Below are 15,514 nucleotides of genomic sequence, written 5' to 3'. Positions count from 1 at the left end.
ATGCCTGAAAATGGTAACAGTTGCATATTGAGAAATAAACAATTTCTTAGTAATTTTTAGATGTATTTTATGTGATGTGATAATCCAAAGTTCTTTAAAATTATTCCCACAAAACCTATCCTGTTGATGTCTTGATTCACTACTTATGGTCTGCAAAGAAAAAAGGTAATTTGTTGATCATTATCTCAGACAATATATTATTAAACAACAGAGGCTGTACTATGTAACACTAAAATTAGACAGGACACCATTCTGAATTATATTAAAAAGGACAAAGCCCCAAATATCCAAAGAAAATGTGTTGGTTTCCATTCTGAGTTTCTGCCCCAATACACTGTAGCATTTGGCAAAGATACACCTCCAAAGTTTGGCAGTGAACTGTGCATAGACATGAAAAGCACAGGCTTCCATTTTCAGAAAAACGCATTACTAGTATTTTCCTCTATCTTTTAGTAACCAGGAACTGTCAAAGAAGTCCCTTCCTCTCTAACCAGACTATTAGTCTTTATTGTTATCTCCCAGCATCCTGCTTTTTGTGCTCATTCTAAATGTCACCTATTATTGATAACAATCTCTAACAGCTGCATTGATGCAAAAGCTGCAAAAAGAAATTTGGGTCCATGTACTGGAGCTATTTACTGTAGTTTAATGTAAAAAACCTAATTCTGTAATCACTGAAGGACTTAAATTTTTTCCTGCATTTTTTTTCTGCAAAAAGCAAGATTGAGACTGCTTGATACCAACATTTCCTCTAAATCTATTTTCATAAATTAGATAATAATCTCTTCAGTTCAAGTTACTGATTTATGTCAGTATGTCAGACTTTGTATGTCAGAAGCTCAGCACTGAGTCCATCTAGTTTGCAATGTGATTTGTCTGTCTGGTTATTTAAGATGACTATGCACCAGGTCCATCATTCCTGTGTAGGGCCTTGAATTAAACACTGTAATTTTAATGCAGACAGGTTGGAACTAGATGATACTTAAGGTGCCTTCCAACCCAAACCATTCTATGTATCTAAGAAATACACACACATTAAGAAAACCCACGTGCACATAGATGTGAGTGATGCCTCGTCTGCAAAAGGCACGGGGAGGCAAATGATGCAGAACAGCCCAGCTGATGCTCACTGGCTCTGTAAGAGGAAAAGGCTTACACAGAAAGCAAAAGACCAAGCATGTCAACAATGCCCTTTAGGTGCAGGTTCTGGGGTGACATGCAAACAGTAAAATTAGATAGTAAGGACGCGAAAGAACAATAAGCAAAAAACCAAAAAAAAACCCTAAAGCAATGCAAAAAAAAAAATCTTCAATATTGATCTGAATAATTGTTGTACAGTCAGGTAGCTTAGCTGAAAATAGTTAACTGAATTTCAGCAATTTAAGGCTAAGCAAGTGTTGGACAACAGGTCTTACTGGAGTTGTGTTTTTCAAAATTATATAAAATCCAAACAAGTCACACCCAACAAGTTGTAACCACTCTCAGAGATGCTTTAAATACACACATTCTAGTTCATCTTCTCTCCTCCTCTCTCTCTCTCTGTTCCCAGTCCTTCGACTGCCAGTATTTACACCCCAAATTACTAACAAGGTGCCTCTGGGCAGGTCATGCCTCAGCAGCATTCAGCAGCTCACAGGCTCCCAGAACGAGAGCTGGCATCTGGCATGACAATGAGCTTGTGCCAGATCCAAGCTTGGCTTCTTAATGAGTGCAGATTCAATACCTGCACATCTCTTTTCCAAAAGATGCTCTAGTCCTGAATTTTTTTTGTATTTCAGGGTCATGAAAGAAAAAGCACTGAGATTTTAATCCCCTCTTCCGAAGTTTTTGCCATCTTGTACAAAACAAAAGAATCATTGAAGACAATCAGTCTAACAGAATACACACAAAAATCTGTGGATTCATTTTCACCTTTTTTCATTCAACCAAATTATCTATTTCAATAGATACATTTCAACACCTATTAGATTTTTTATTTGAAATTATTCATTAATAGGTCTGGACAAGAAAGCAAATTTGACTGCCAGTAGATTTCACATTAATACTTCCTTGGAAAAGAAGGGATATAAAAATGCAATTTATCCAATCCAATTATATGAAATTGAATATTGTTCTGCCGGTCGTAGGCAGACAATCTAAGTAATGCATCTAGCTAGGAAATCTCATAACTTTCATGCTTATGTACTTTTCAGAGCCATTGTAAAGGTCTGGGTCTAGGTCATAGCAAGTGTACTTCTCATGAATGTTTCTTTAAGCTACAGCTGACTATGCATATTTAAAAGTGGTATATTTTTATCTATATTTCAAGATTTCTGAAGGCAGCTGAATTTTCAGAGAAGCAATCTTTTAATGAACTTACTGCTCAACAGCTGCATGTCTCATTATCCATAATTATTTCTCAAAATCCAAAACTCCCATTGATAATAAAGCTGTGTAATTCCAAAATCCCAGCAGTTTAAGATTTAAATAGAAACATTTACAGGCTTATATTCCTGGCAAATATGAGCAACTATCAGACCCAATACAGGCACAATTTCCCACAAACCACATGATATGCTAGAAGTGAGCTGCTCACTCCATAACAGGCCATCTACACAAGTGAAAAATCTGAAGTATCTCTTTTTATACATATTCTATTTTAGTCTACATTTTTGCAAGCTTAGTTCTACTGGTGCTTCTGCATTTCCAAACTTCTGGGTTTCTTTGTCAATAACAGAAATTGCTTGAAATAAGAGCATATCTGTTTACATGCCTATCCTTTAAGGCTAAATTAACACAATCCACATGATGTTACAGCTGGAAATCTGACACCTATTTTGTGGTATTTGCAGGAAGCACTTAAAGACCCAGATGATTTTGAGACATCTAATCCCTTTGTGCTCTACCTGGCACATTTTTGTCCTCGATAGCACAGACATTTTTTTCTGTTTATTTTTCCCCCCAAAGCCTTGAATAGGCTAAAAATTGCCTTTCTGTGCAATGTCCTCTCCTCACACACTACATGGCAGCTGCTGCATTCAGCTGGAAGGCTGCTACCATCTATTTGCATCTCCAAAAGGCAAAGCTGAATGGCACCTGGGTATGTGCTGAAAGGGCAGAACTAAAGAGGAAATTATTTTTACAGTCACAGAAGAGCCTAAGATTGCAAAATCCACAATTTGGCAAAATAAAAAGAGAGTGAATGCAATATTTGAAAGAAGAAGAGCAGCTATGAAGGAAGTATTTTCATTATCTATCTGTATATAGCTGTATGCAGATTATTGTTTCAAAACCTACACATAAAATGCTATCAATTATTTCAATATATAGCACATCCAAATTTATGAGATTTTTAAAAGCAATGTGTTCAGTGTTCAAAATCATATAATTTAAATTCAGCCAAGTTTCCAAAAAACTGATATAAGTAGCTACTTTCAGGGAACTAACAAACATTGTATAAAAATTTAATAGAAGGCCATTAGGCAGGTATAGCCTTTGGTTTCTTTTCCACACAGTAGCTGCTATTTGGTGCCAAAAGAAAAATTCCTTTCAAAGTAGATTTTCTAAAATTTGCTATAAATACAGTAAATATTGGAAAAGTCTACTGACCTACCTAAGCAAATCATTAACAGTAAGACAGTTTGAATGCTGATTAATGATGTATTTGTGTTCAGTAAGAGAACAGATTTTTTAATGACTGCTCAGTAGGATGAGACTGATATGATTTATTAGAGTTTAAAGGCTCCCAGGTCAGTCAGTACTCCAGTACCTTTGTGAGATGGTATCCAATAACATTATGGTCTGGCCATGCCCCCCTCCTGACTACTGTAAAAAAATTAATCCAAAACTAGGATAAATTTATGATTTAAAAAGCAATGTAGACATTTTTCAGATTGACCATGTATATACAATCTCATAGACCAAAGAAATCAGAGATTCCCATTTAAATTGGCAGCTTTAAAAAGATCAAGTTGTCATACACAGACTCAGAGGAGTTTAGAAAAGCAAAATAATTGAACAAAGCAGATAAAGACAAGAAGCCTGGTTGGCAAGAGAACAAGGCATCATAAGAAGAAAATATTTGCAAGTGCAATGTTCTTTGCAAAATGAAGGAATGGAAAGAGAAGCTATATCCTGATTTAGGCAAACTGTGTGCAGAGAAAGGGATAAGGGGGAAAAGAAATATAATGCTGCTCAAATATTTCATGTTTCCATTTCAAGACCAAATTTCAAAGTAAATTCAGTTTAATACCAATAAACATTATTTAAAACATGTTACATATTTCATTTGGAATTTTGGGATCAATCTAGGATTGATATTCATGGCACACAAAGCTTAAAAAAAACAATGTAGGAGCTTAAGTTTTAAAAATTTTATTAAGAATTTCAGTTCTGATGTTGCATTTCCCTTCTCCTCCTCTTGCTAAAACAAGCAATAAGAACAAAGTTTCACTGTGTGTCAACAACCTACAGAACTTCCTTTCTCAAAAAGCAGCAAAAGTAACAGAAGCGTGCTATCAAACTAAGCACCACTAGCATGGAGTCAACCACTGCATTCAATAAAAGACTATTTCTAAATGAACACAGCCATTTTTGTCTGCTTTTCTGTTCAGAGAATTTCACTAGTGCCTTTTTTGCCTACTACAGTAACATGCTTTACATATGAAGCCAAACCAGACTCTCTTCCAACATGAAACCTGAATTGAGATGACAATGAAATGTTCCCCTTACCTCGTTTTGGAGGTCTCGTATCATTTTGCTCTTCCTTTCCATTTCAGTCTTCAAAAAGTTAATCTACAATTTTAAAGAAATCTTGAGTGGGAGTTGTTGAGATGTAATTGTAAACACTAATATCTTTTTATGCTTTTAAAAGTTTTGGAAAAAAAAACAACCACCAAATCAAAAAACTTTGCTCACATACCCAACTGGTATAGGCCACAGTCAAGTATTTGATAAATCTACAAACATTTGGCATATTACCTAGAAAACTTAAAATCAAAACAAGAAAATTGCTGTATGTAAATAGGTTTACTTTTGTTCTGTACCAGTAGACAAGTAGTGCCTATCTTTCACAATAGTAGTTCAATTTGATCATCAGAGAGCTGAAGATTTTTAAAACAATATTAACTGATTTTCTAACAAAAACATTTTCCCCTCTAAGAACCTATCTATCAGAGCAGGTTTCTAACACAGTTATTTTATTTGAATGATACAGTGCTGGTCCTAATTAGATAAAGATTTTTCTTCTAGTCAGAGCCACCCGTGGAATAAAGTGTGTTATAATGAAAGCATTCAAACATGGTCTTTAGATCCTACTTAAGTCAAAGACTTGATTTGGAAAGTAGAAATTCCAGTTACGAGGCTTGAGACTGAATTTAATCAAAAACAGTTTAAAAAATTATTTCTGCAAAAGAGTTTTTTGAGGACTGAGCTTTAATCACAGCTTATGGAATACAATGGGGGAAGGAGGACATCATTATAAACAACTAGGATTAAAGGAACACATTTCTGTATTGTTTATTTAGCAAAACACTCATCCCCATTTACCCTATGTGCCATGCTGTTGATACAAAACTCTACCCAGGGTCAAGGGAAACTACAGCAGTTCTGACATTGCATCATAAAAACAAAATCCTGTAAGAAAACAGATTCAGATTATAGAGACATTGACCAAAAGGTTAATGGTTTGGGTGTCAAGGACATAAACAAATGAATACTGAATCTACATGATATGACAGCTGCTCTTGTAATCATGTCCACACTCAAGCAGACATGCCAGTTGTTTAAAAAACATCACTGAACTGACAGCACTCTCACCTGTATCAAAAGCCAAGTCAGACAATGCTATCATCACTGCACACAGAAATGCAGGCAGGGGGTCCATGAAACTAGAAATCTGGCATACAGAAGCAGAACTTCTTTTACAAAGTCTGCCAAAGTTCTGTCTAAGTGCTTTGATCGTGGAAATTTTCATTTCACATCCACCTACTGGCAGAGAATGATGCCTTATTCAGCACCTGCCTAGTAATGACATCCACAAATACTGAAATTTAGAACGCGTCTAGATAATAAATATGAACATTTTTCAGAACAAAAAAATAAAGGTCATAATCAAAATATCAGATCAAGATGAATGGGGAGGAGCAATACACAGCTATTTATTGTGGTTACTTTTGTTTTTCAGCTGTTCAAAGGAATTGCAAGCTACCTACCCTTAAATACTGGGAAAAAAAAAAATAAATATACTGACCTCCATTAAAGAGTGCTCCCTTTCTTACATCTATCTCTCAGTAACAGTAATATTCCTTCAAGGCACTTCACTTCTAGCTATGAATATATATGAAATAATTAAAGAGATGCGATACCAAAATTATTACCTCTTCATAGCTTGGATCTTCTAGGGAAGAGGCATTTAAGACAGTCCAGTACTATAAATGTATCCAGTAATCTATGTTGGTTAATTTTTGTTATTACTATTCACATCCACATGCATCCATATATCACTGATATGGACACCTTACATAGTGCAAACCTACCCTTTTAGCTTAGCTAAAAAAACAAAAATTAAAATTAACTAATTAAAACATTAAAAATATTTTTGCATCACGTCCTTTTTCAAAAATAAGAGAAGTATTATTTAGGAAATCATTAATTTTTGCCTTTAAATTCTAAAAGCATTTTAAGGGTCTTCTACTAAATCTCTAACAAATGAAGAGCCACTGAGTCACAAAGTATAGATATGGAGAGTTACATACATACATTTATATGACTTGTCTACCAGAGGCATTAAAGGGATAATTTTACTCCCCATTTAAGTGTACCCATGTATATATAGCTTCATGCTTTAAGGCAGATCAATCTGTGTCAGACCATCCGCATGATGCTTTTAGTAAATCTCAAGGACAGGACATAATACAATTTTCCAGAAGAGATGTAAAAATACTCCTTTCAGTCATCAAATCCTGATAGTATAATAAACAACAATAGACATTTATACCCAGCCCTAAATTAACAGCAAAAAAAACCAACATTCACCTCGTTCCACATGTTGTCTGCCTTTAATTGCTATCTGGCTGCAATTATGAGAGTATGTAATGAAAACAGATTGTTCTAAGGCTGAACTTTTCAGTACTAAGCAAGGACACAGCTTCCATATCCTGGAGAGAGTCATCCAAGGTACTCAGAGCTTTGTGTGTTCCAGAGCTCATTATGTTTATTAAAAACAACAGTTTCCATCCAGTGGCCTTTACTCACAGCAGTTGGTGACCTTGAAATGTTTAAATTAAATTTTCCCCCATCAAAATAGAGAATGCTTTAGCAGATGGTAGTGATCTAATTATAAGAGTCAGACAATAGTAGTTATTCATGACAGGATAGTAAAATCCCAATATAACATCATTACTGCACAGCCAAGACTCAGCTGTAATTAAATTTGCTTACTTCCAGACTTCTTGTATCTTGCTCAGGATTAAAATGAGCAGTTAAGGTTTAGCTGAAATTCATTCATTAACACCTGACTATTTTGGCCATATCTGGAAACCTTAACATATTCAGTGTTCATTTTCCTTGTCTACTTTTCAAGATATATTGTAAAAATTGACTTCAAAGCCAGAGAGAACTGTCTAGGCTATTATGTAAAACATAGAAATTATTCTTTCCTTTGGGCAAAAAAGTGTTCTACAGAGCGCTAAATACTTTTAAAAGCAAAGCTAAATAGATCTCACCTATTAGTCTTTCTAAGATGAGTGTAACTTTTAAGCTGCAAGTTATAGTTTGATTAGTAAATGAAATTTTTAACAAAGGAACATTTAGTACTTTATGAATAGTCATAAAGGCTTTTATCAGAAAAAACAAGTATGTTTTGAAGGGAAAAGAACATCACATCTTTTTACTAAAAATCTTCCATGTATGGGGATAATGCTGAATCAAATTCCCCATATTCTGTTAACATTTTTTTACTAGAAAAACCCTACTGATTTAAAAATGCCCATATTGTTTATGGTTCCTTTATGTAAGTCATAAATAAAGTGTTACCTAATTCTAATTTCTCATAATGAACACTGAGCAAAAAAGGAAATTACACAGACAAATTTTCTCCTTTATTTTGACAGACAGTACTGTAACTGTACTGCCAAACAATCCATTAGCATATCTTCTTTAAAATTGCTAGCATGATATAAAACACAAACAGAATAAAATAGAAATCATAGATTAAACTTATTCTACTTAGCCTAACTTTTTTTGAGTGTTTCCGTATTTCTTTATCTTCTCCCTCATCCAGAGCCAGCCAGCTCTTTATATAAACTTTAGCTGCAGTTAATGGGAACTAAGTTTTCAAACTTGCTAAAAATGTAAATATTTCTTCACATGCATACATTGCATGAAGTACAGCCAAGCAAAGAGTCAGTCTCCCAAAAGCCCTGAGAGCCTGTTAACCTAATGAAGACATACAGAATCAATACTTTATTTATTCAAATTCATTGAAAAACCCCAAACAAACAAAACCAGACTCAAGTTACACGTGCCACTTGCTCTGTGCCTTTTTATTAACAAAAGTGAAAATCAGTCCATGATCTCCAACTGTTTCTGGAACAAGTGGCTCCACTTCACATTTAGAGATAATAGCTTGACATTACAAATACTTTTTTCACTGCATGAAAACTTAATACAAATTGCTTAGGCATTTGATGCTAAATACAGAACAAAAAACTTTTTCGACCTTTAATGATTGTTAAAGAGGACATCAGTTATTTGGAATGATGTCATACATATTTTATATGCATATTGTATAACTGAACCCAGTATGGTCCTTCTGAAATGTTTTTAGATATAAAAGTAATTTACAGTCATAGAGTGAGATGATCTGTAGAGAAGCCTTGCCACACATTGCACAAGAAGATATGAATGTAAAGTCTAATGTAGAGCTGTTGTGACTCCTTTTTTCTTCTGCTTTGGTCAAAGTCCTTGAGTAATTTCCCAGTTATTTTTCATTCAATTTGACTTAATTCTTGTGAATTCTTACTTACACTTTTACACTGACATAACAAAGAACACCTTCAGGCAGGTGTTAGGTGTTAAATTTACACAGCCATACATACAGCAAGCATTGTATTATGCCTCCTGCACAAATGCAGAAAAATGTATTTCCACCTTTCCCTCTCCCACCAGTGCTTTATCAGTCTTTGCAAAATGTAACTCTACTTTCACTAACTCTGATGAAAATCAAGATTTATTTCACCAAGTCCTGTAATATAAATTGTGCTTAAATTGGACTAGAAACAAGTTTCACAATTAAATTAAAATTAAATTCAAGCTCCTATTCTCTCACTAGTCTTGCATTAAAGTACTTGAACCTTCTTTCACAGATTTCACATTGTTTTCAGAGAAACCAGGTATAAAATAACCTTGTGTGTCAGGAATAATATCTGTCTCCATTTCTATTGCAATTTTCATCTGAGGATCCTGAGGTACTTTTTGAATATTCATTCAGTCTCACTGTACTGCTGAGCTTCACTGTGTACATTTTACTCTGAGGCACAGAGAAGTAAATCACAAACCAAGGACACAGTTCTGATTTCCTTAGAATTATTAACAAGTTTAATATGCTGTTAGTGTCAAGTATTGCAATGCAGCTCGAGAATTCAGATTCTTTAAGCCATGACTCCAAGCCAGATTCTGTTATACACTCAGAGGAGCTTTTCCTGGTTTCTACACCAGGTGATATTTTGCTCACAGTTAATGGCAGATACTGTTTTGTGCAGAACAAATCTTGTGCTCTTCGAAGTGCTAGAGTGGGACTGAATGTACACAAGGCATTGTTGCTCAAATAAATAAAGAAAAACAACAAAACACTATATAACAAACACCAGCAAATCCATTCACTATATCTGAGGTTTATGTAATCCACACCTGAATTAGTCTTGAGTATCAAAATCTAATCAAGAGATTAGATAACAAATAACAAAATGTTTTCCACCTTCCATTTGTAGGACTAGAATTCATTGTGCTGATAAAAGTCAATAGGAACACAATCAATGCACCTGAAAAAATGTCACCTTTCAACTGATATGTTCTGAAATTGCTATACATTAGATTTTACATTCATGTCTTCTTGTGCAATGTGTGGCAAGGCTTTTCACTAGTGCTGCATGAGTGATTCATCAGAAACAGATATCAGTGTCATTATGCTCGCATATCCATTTTTTTAACTTATCAGAGATGACCAGATACTCTTTTTTTTCCTTATTTCAGAACTATATTGAAGGAGGTGATTCTGCCCCCCAGTCTGCCCTTGTGAAACCCCTCCTGGGGTACTGTGTACAGTTGTGATGTCCCCAGGTAAGAACTGCATGGAACTGTCAGAGCAAGCTCAGAGGAGAGCAACACAGCTGAGGAGAGGGCTGGAGCACATCCCCTGTGAAGACAGGCTGAAAGAGCTGTAGCTGCTCAGCCTGCAGAAAAGAAGGTTGAATGGAAATCTCACAGCAACCTTCCCTACAGGGAAGCCAATGAGAGACCCTTCATCAAGAACTGCAGTGACAGTACAAGAAGTAAATAAAGGGTGGCACCATGGAATTTTCTGAAAAATCCCTACAATAGGAACAGTTTGGTCTACAATCAAAGCTCTTTCTACTTAGAAGGTAGGAAAACATAAACTCACACATTTTGCTCACCAAGGGAACAAAGCCACATACAAATCATAATCATACGCAATAAGGCGCTGTAAATATTTGTTGAATTTAACAATTACATTTAACCCTCTGTCTTGGACAAACCCTTGCTTTGTGACCCTGGAACACAGCAAAATCTTAGTAAATAAATCAGTAGTTATCCAATTTGAAATAGAAAATAGATCTATAAACACTTCAAGCAGGTTGTTTTCAAATCCAGAGTTCAAATCATAAAACACTTAAGGTTTGAAGGAACCTCTGGAGATTATCTAGTCAACTTATGTTCAGTTGTGTCCATGTTACAGGAATATTAATAACCAACATATGAAAAATTTCCTTCTTTCATCTTAGTAAACATGATTCTACTTTTTTTTCCCCCTACAATAGCAAAATGTGTCTATTTATGCTCCAAAACATTACACTGCTACATGAAAGTCAAAACAATTGTGCAGTTTGTCCAGAAACAGAACTTCAATAAAGCATGAAATCTTAATGGGACTTAATAATACCTTCCAGACTGATAATTAGTTCTACTATGGTCAAAATTAGACACTCTACTATCCATTTTGTTGCTGAAAATCCATCGTAAGTCCTAAAAAGTCAATAGATGTATGACAGTCTATATTAGTATAGATGAGACATGAGGGTCCATAAAGGTCATCTCACCAGGGAGTGGACTTAGGCCTAAATTTCCTGTCTAAAGTCTCCAAAAGTGTATAAACATCCCTAATTCCACAGAAATAAGGGAAGACAGAAATCCTAATATTTCAGAACATTAGAACTTTTCCCAGGTCCTTTTTTCTGAAGCTTGCAGAGTACTAACACGTATGTGAAATCCATTCTTTTTTTTACAAAGTTTTTTGAGCTAATAAATTCTCAAGGCAAGATTAAGATAAAACAGGAAAGAAAACCAAAAAAAAAAGGAAAGAAAGAGAACCACTCACGGTAGCCTGCTGCTTCTCTGCTTTCTCAGCTGCCTCATTAAGCTGCTTTTGAAAAGCTTCTTGGAGAGATTTCATTTCCCTAGGTTATTGAAAACACAGAACACAAACTTCAACACAAGTGACCATTAGGAAACACTTATTCAGCTTCAAAAATGGACCTTTAATTACTCAGAGTAGCAAACAGATGTACTTGTCTAGGAGTCTCACAAATTAAATCTTAAGGATTCCATGAAGTATTGTGCCAGTGCAAAACATAAAAATTATCTATGATGCAAAGTAGCCACTCTTTATATCTGCTGAATGGCCTGCTGGGCAAAACATCTGCCAGTGCATAATTTCTAATCAAAATGACTGGCACCAAAAAAGTGAGGAAAGCAGACAAGTGAAAATCCCCTGACATCCAGACATACTATTATTAATAAGAACTAGTTTATACCTGCTTTAAAATAAACAAATAAATCATGCTCTGATAAAATTCAACCTCATATGGCACTTCCTAGGGACAAACAACAAAAACTCCTGTAGAAGATTCTGGCATAAAAAGAAAGAACAAGATAATCGCTTTATTTGAATCAAGTGGAAACCCTTTGCATTACTGATTCAGTCAGAGACTTCTCCAAACTGTGTGAGTTTTCTACCCACAGCATGTGGCACACTTTGGAGATGGAGCAAAGAGGTAAAATGACATATTTCGTGACAGCTGTAGAGCTTTTGGAGGATTGCTGCTTGCACGGATGAACTCTCAATGAAGATCAGGCCAAAACTGGATTTCCAGACAGTAACGTGTAATATTTTAGCCCTGTGAAAACTAAACTGAATGGGAACCGCATAATTTTAAAAGAACTTGCTACCTGCTGGATCATCTCTTTTTTTAGCTGATAACCCCTACTACTTTCAGCAATTTTGGCAACACTAGTACAGAACAGATTTAGCTGAAAAAGTGATTGAGCAGCATGAAAACAATATACCATCAGCACTAACACATGCCATCATTTCACAGTGTCGGTGATACACAGATAGAATAAAACTGGGGGCATCATAGTCAGTGATCAAGTTTTACTTGCAACTTGGGAATTATTGAAGAATTTGCACAAAATGAATTTTAAAAAAAATATTTTGAAGTCAGCAGAACATTTACTTACAAAAGCTGAAATTCTAGTACTCTAAACTTTACTGCATCATCCAGCATTGTAGAATATAATCAAATTCACACTCATACCAAGTTTGCAGCTCATGTTCGTTCAAAGAAAGATCATAACATTAATACTGGGATATATTTTGAATTTTGGCTTTAATGAAACACATTTAAGCATAATTCTTATCTCTTTTCTTCATTTACTGCAGATAAAAGGAAGCCTGAGGAGCCTGGCAAATAAACTGTGAATTTTCTCTAGTGAAATTCTATGAGGAAGATTCCCTGGCACATTTTTAATACCTCTTTCATACGTTGAACTTTTACACCTCTCTGGAAATTAAATCTAGTAAATCTGTAAACTGCTGGCAACAGTAGTAGCCCCAAAGCATTTCCTTGTAGTATACTGTAAAAACATTTCATTTCCTGAATGATGGAGTGGGCTGCTCAGCAGTAGATTGCACTGATCCACATTTATTTCTGGGAACTGCTCTTGTGCAGAACACTCAGTGTCTGGATGCCTCAGAAGCAAAAGTCAACATGTATTTTTGGGTGGAACTTGAGAGACTGCAAGTGGTGATTTACAGAGGAGATTAGAAAGAATATTTGAAATATGTAATAAAATTTTCTTTTAGCAGACTCAATTTTCCCACCTGCAACTAAGATCTATTTACTAAACAGTCCATTAATACTTTTAATCAATTCATGTCTCAATTTCATAAAAGAAAGCTGCACAACAATCAAACTACCACAAAACTGCATTCATGCATGATGAAGGATTTTTTCTGTGCTGAGATGTACACCTTCAGTCACATCAAAACCACATCAGTATTTAACTAGGACAGTAGCTAAAGTCTTTCCTTTATGATTTAATATATTTGTCTGGAACGCCTGAAAGATTGCTATGTATCACAGCAAAATTAAGAAATTCTACTGGTACTGTATTGCAGAGCTTATATATTGGGTATTTAAGAGATGAAGGTAATTTTCTCACAAGGTTTCTTTGTAGCAATGCAATTCCATATGTACTTCCATGGGTACTTCTACAGTGAATGTAGAGGTAAGACAGCCATGGAATTTAATTATTGCATTTTTAACAATAAAGGAAGTATGAACTTAATAATTTTTCTTACTAAACATTTTTCCTAGGGAGAAATATGAAGTATAGATGCACTCATTATATACTGTTTTTCCAGCAAAAGTGGTCACTCTATTAGTTATGTTTTCTAGTTACTGAAATTGCATTGATGTTGCTCTTTGCTGGGCTGAATTTCAAGAACTAAGAGACACAGAATGATGAGACTTAGTTGCAATGAAGCACTGGGGAAACTGAGACTAAGGACTAGGCTGGGAACTTGCATTCCCCCTGATGGGAACTAATTATTCAGGTGCTCAATGAATTTGAAATCATTAATACTTCTTTCTCTTTCTAACTCCATTCATCACAAATATCCAGTGGAAGTACTCCTGTTTGCCCATGGACTAGTGATTTTGAGTGTCTACACACAAACATTCAATTAAGATGTTTGAATAAATGTCATCATCGTCAAACTTAGGGATTTCGACACTTTAGTTATTTAATTTTCTAAAAAGCCTGAATTTATTTTTTAAGGACTACTTCATGACTAAGTCTTCCTTTAAAATTCAAAATGCCTTTCTTCACAGATATTTCACCATACATTTTCCTACTATATGTCCAATATCAGCAAATCCCTCATTTGTTTCAAAAAGAGTATTTCCTGCCCTTACTGTACTGTTACAATTAGCCAACTCTGGAATACAGCAGTGTTTATCAATCTAGTACAAGGAAAGATGGAATTTACTAGTCTGACAGCTTTTAGTCAGGAAATGGAAAGAGAAGGAAGGGAGGGAGGGTCTTACCTTTGGTTTTGGCCCAGTTCCAGAAGTTTCTGTACATCACTTTTGGTTGATGCTTCATCATTTTTTAAAGACTGATAGCAACAAAAAAACCCAAAACTGTATTAAAGAGATCCTTTTTATTAACAATCTGTGAAAATATTTAGCACTCATTCATAAAATAGTGCTGGTGAATTGCAGACATTACCCCACTTAAGAAAATTGAAAGAATACTCTGATTTTTCTTTACTGTAGCTCAAACACAGTTAACTGTACACAGCTGTGTATTTTTCAAATACTAAATGAGAGATAAATACAATAAGCAGATTTAGAAACAGACCAAAAGCATTAGAATTTTATGACCAAGTAAGTGTGTATATACAGAAGATAATACCACAGCTTTTTGCCCATTTCAAGATCTCTGTAGTGTTGAGTCTAAAATATTTCACAGTGTAATTTTGCTGAATACTACCTTCAACTGTGCTATATTCTAAAATAAATTTCCTACAAGGAGAGCATATTTCTCTAAAAAGTAGGAAAAAAGCCTACAATAATGGTGATAAAGCACTCAAAAAAAACCCCCAAATTAAACTCAAACCAAAAATCCCAAAGATCAAAGGGTTGAATAATCAAAACCAGAGAAGTCTGGAACATAAGAAAATATAACATAATACAATGATACAGCACAGCAGTGGTGCACAGACACCACTAGTATTCTCCTGTGAACAGACAGAGTGCTTCTTCTCCTTTTATTTTTCCCAGCTAGCTTACATCAATGAAGACAGATGTATTGTCAGAAAAATAATTCCCTTTAAAATGGCATGAAATACAGAGACCCATTTCAACTGATAATAGTCTAAGTGTTTTCACCAGGCCAACAGACTCTATTGGGAAAAGACAGGTGCTCCCTCAGCTGAGTATCTGGACCTCCA

General features: G+C 35.0%; 1 protein-coding gene across 1 annotated transcript in view; it reads right to left on the bottom strand.

Moving 5' to 3' along the window:
* LUZP2 (leucine zipper protein 2) overlaps window positions 1–15,514 on the bottom strand; it is an 88,943-nt gene that overhangs the window by 30,240 nt on the left and 43,189 nt on the right. Inside the window, exons 4-6 of the mRNA XM_059474298.1 lie at window positions 14,607–14,677; window positions 11,594–11,672; window positions 4,711–4,773 (exon numbers count right to left, since the gene is read on the bottom strand). Of these exons, the coding sequence (XP_059330281.1) occupies window positions 4,711–4,773; window positions 11,594–11,672; window positions 14,607–14,677 (213 nt within the window). The remainder of the gene's footprint in view (window positions 1–4,710; window positions 4,774–11,593; window positions 11,673–14,606; window positions 14,678–15,514) is intronic.

This window comes from Ammospiza nelsoni, chromosome 6 (genome assembly GCF_027579445.1).
Source record: "Ammospiza nelsoni isolate bAmmNel1 chromosome 6, bAmmNel1.pri, whole genome shotgun sequence".
Taxonomy (NCBI): domain Eukaryota; kingdom Metazoa; phylum Chordata; class Aves; order Passeriformes; family Passerellidae; genus Ammospiza; species Ammospiza nelsoni.
The sequence above is the reverse complement of the archived record's forward strand: the minus strand, read 5'-3'. Positions and strand labels throughout refer to the sequence as shown.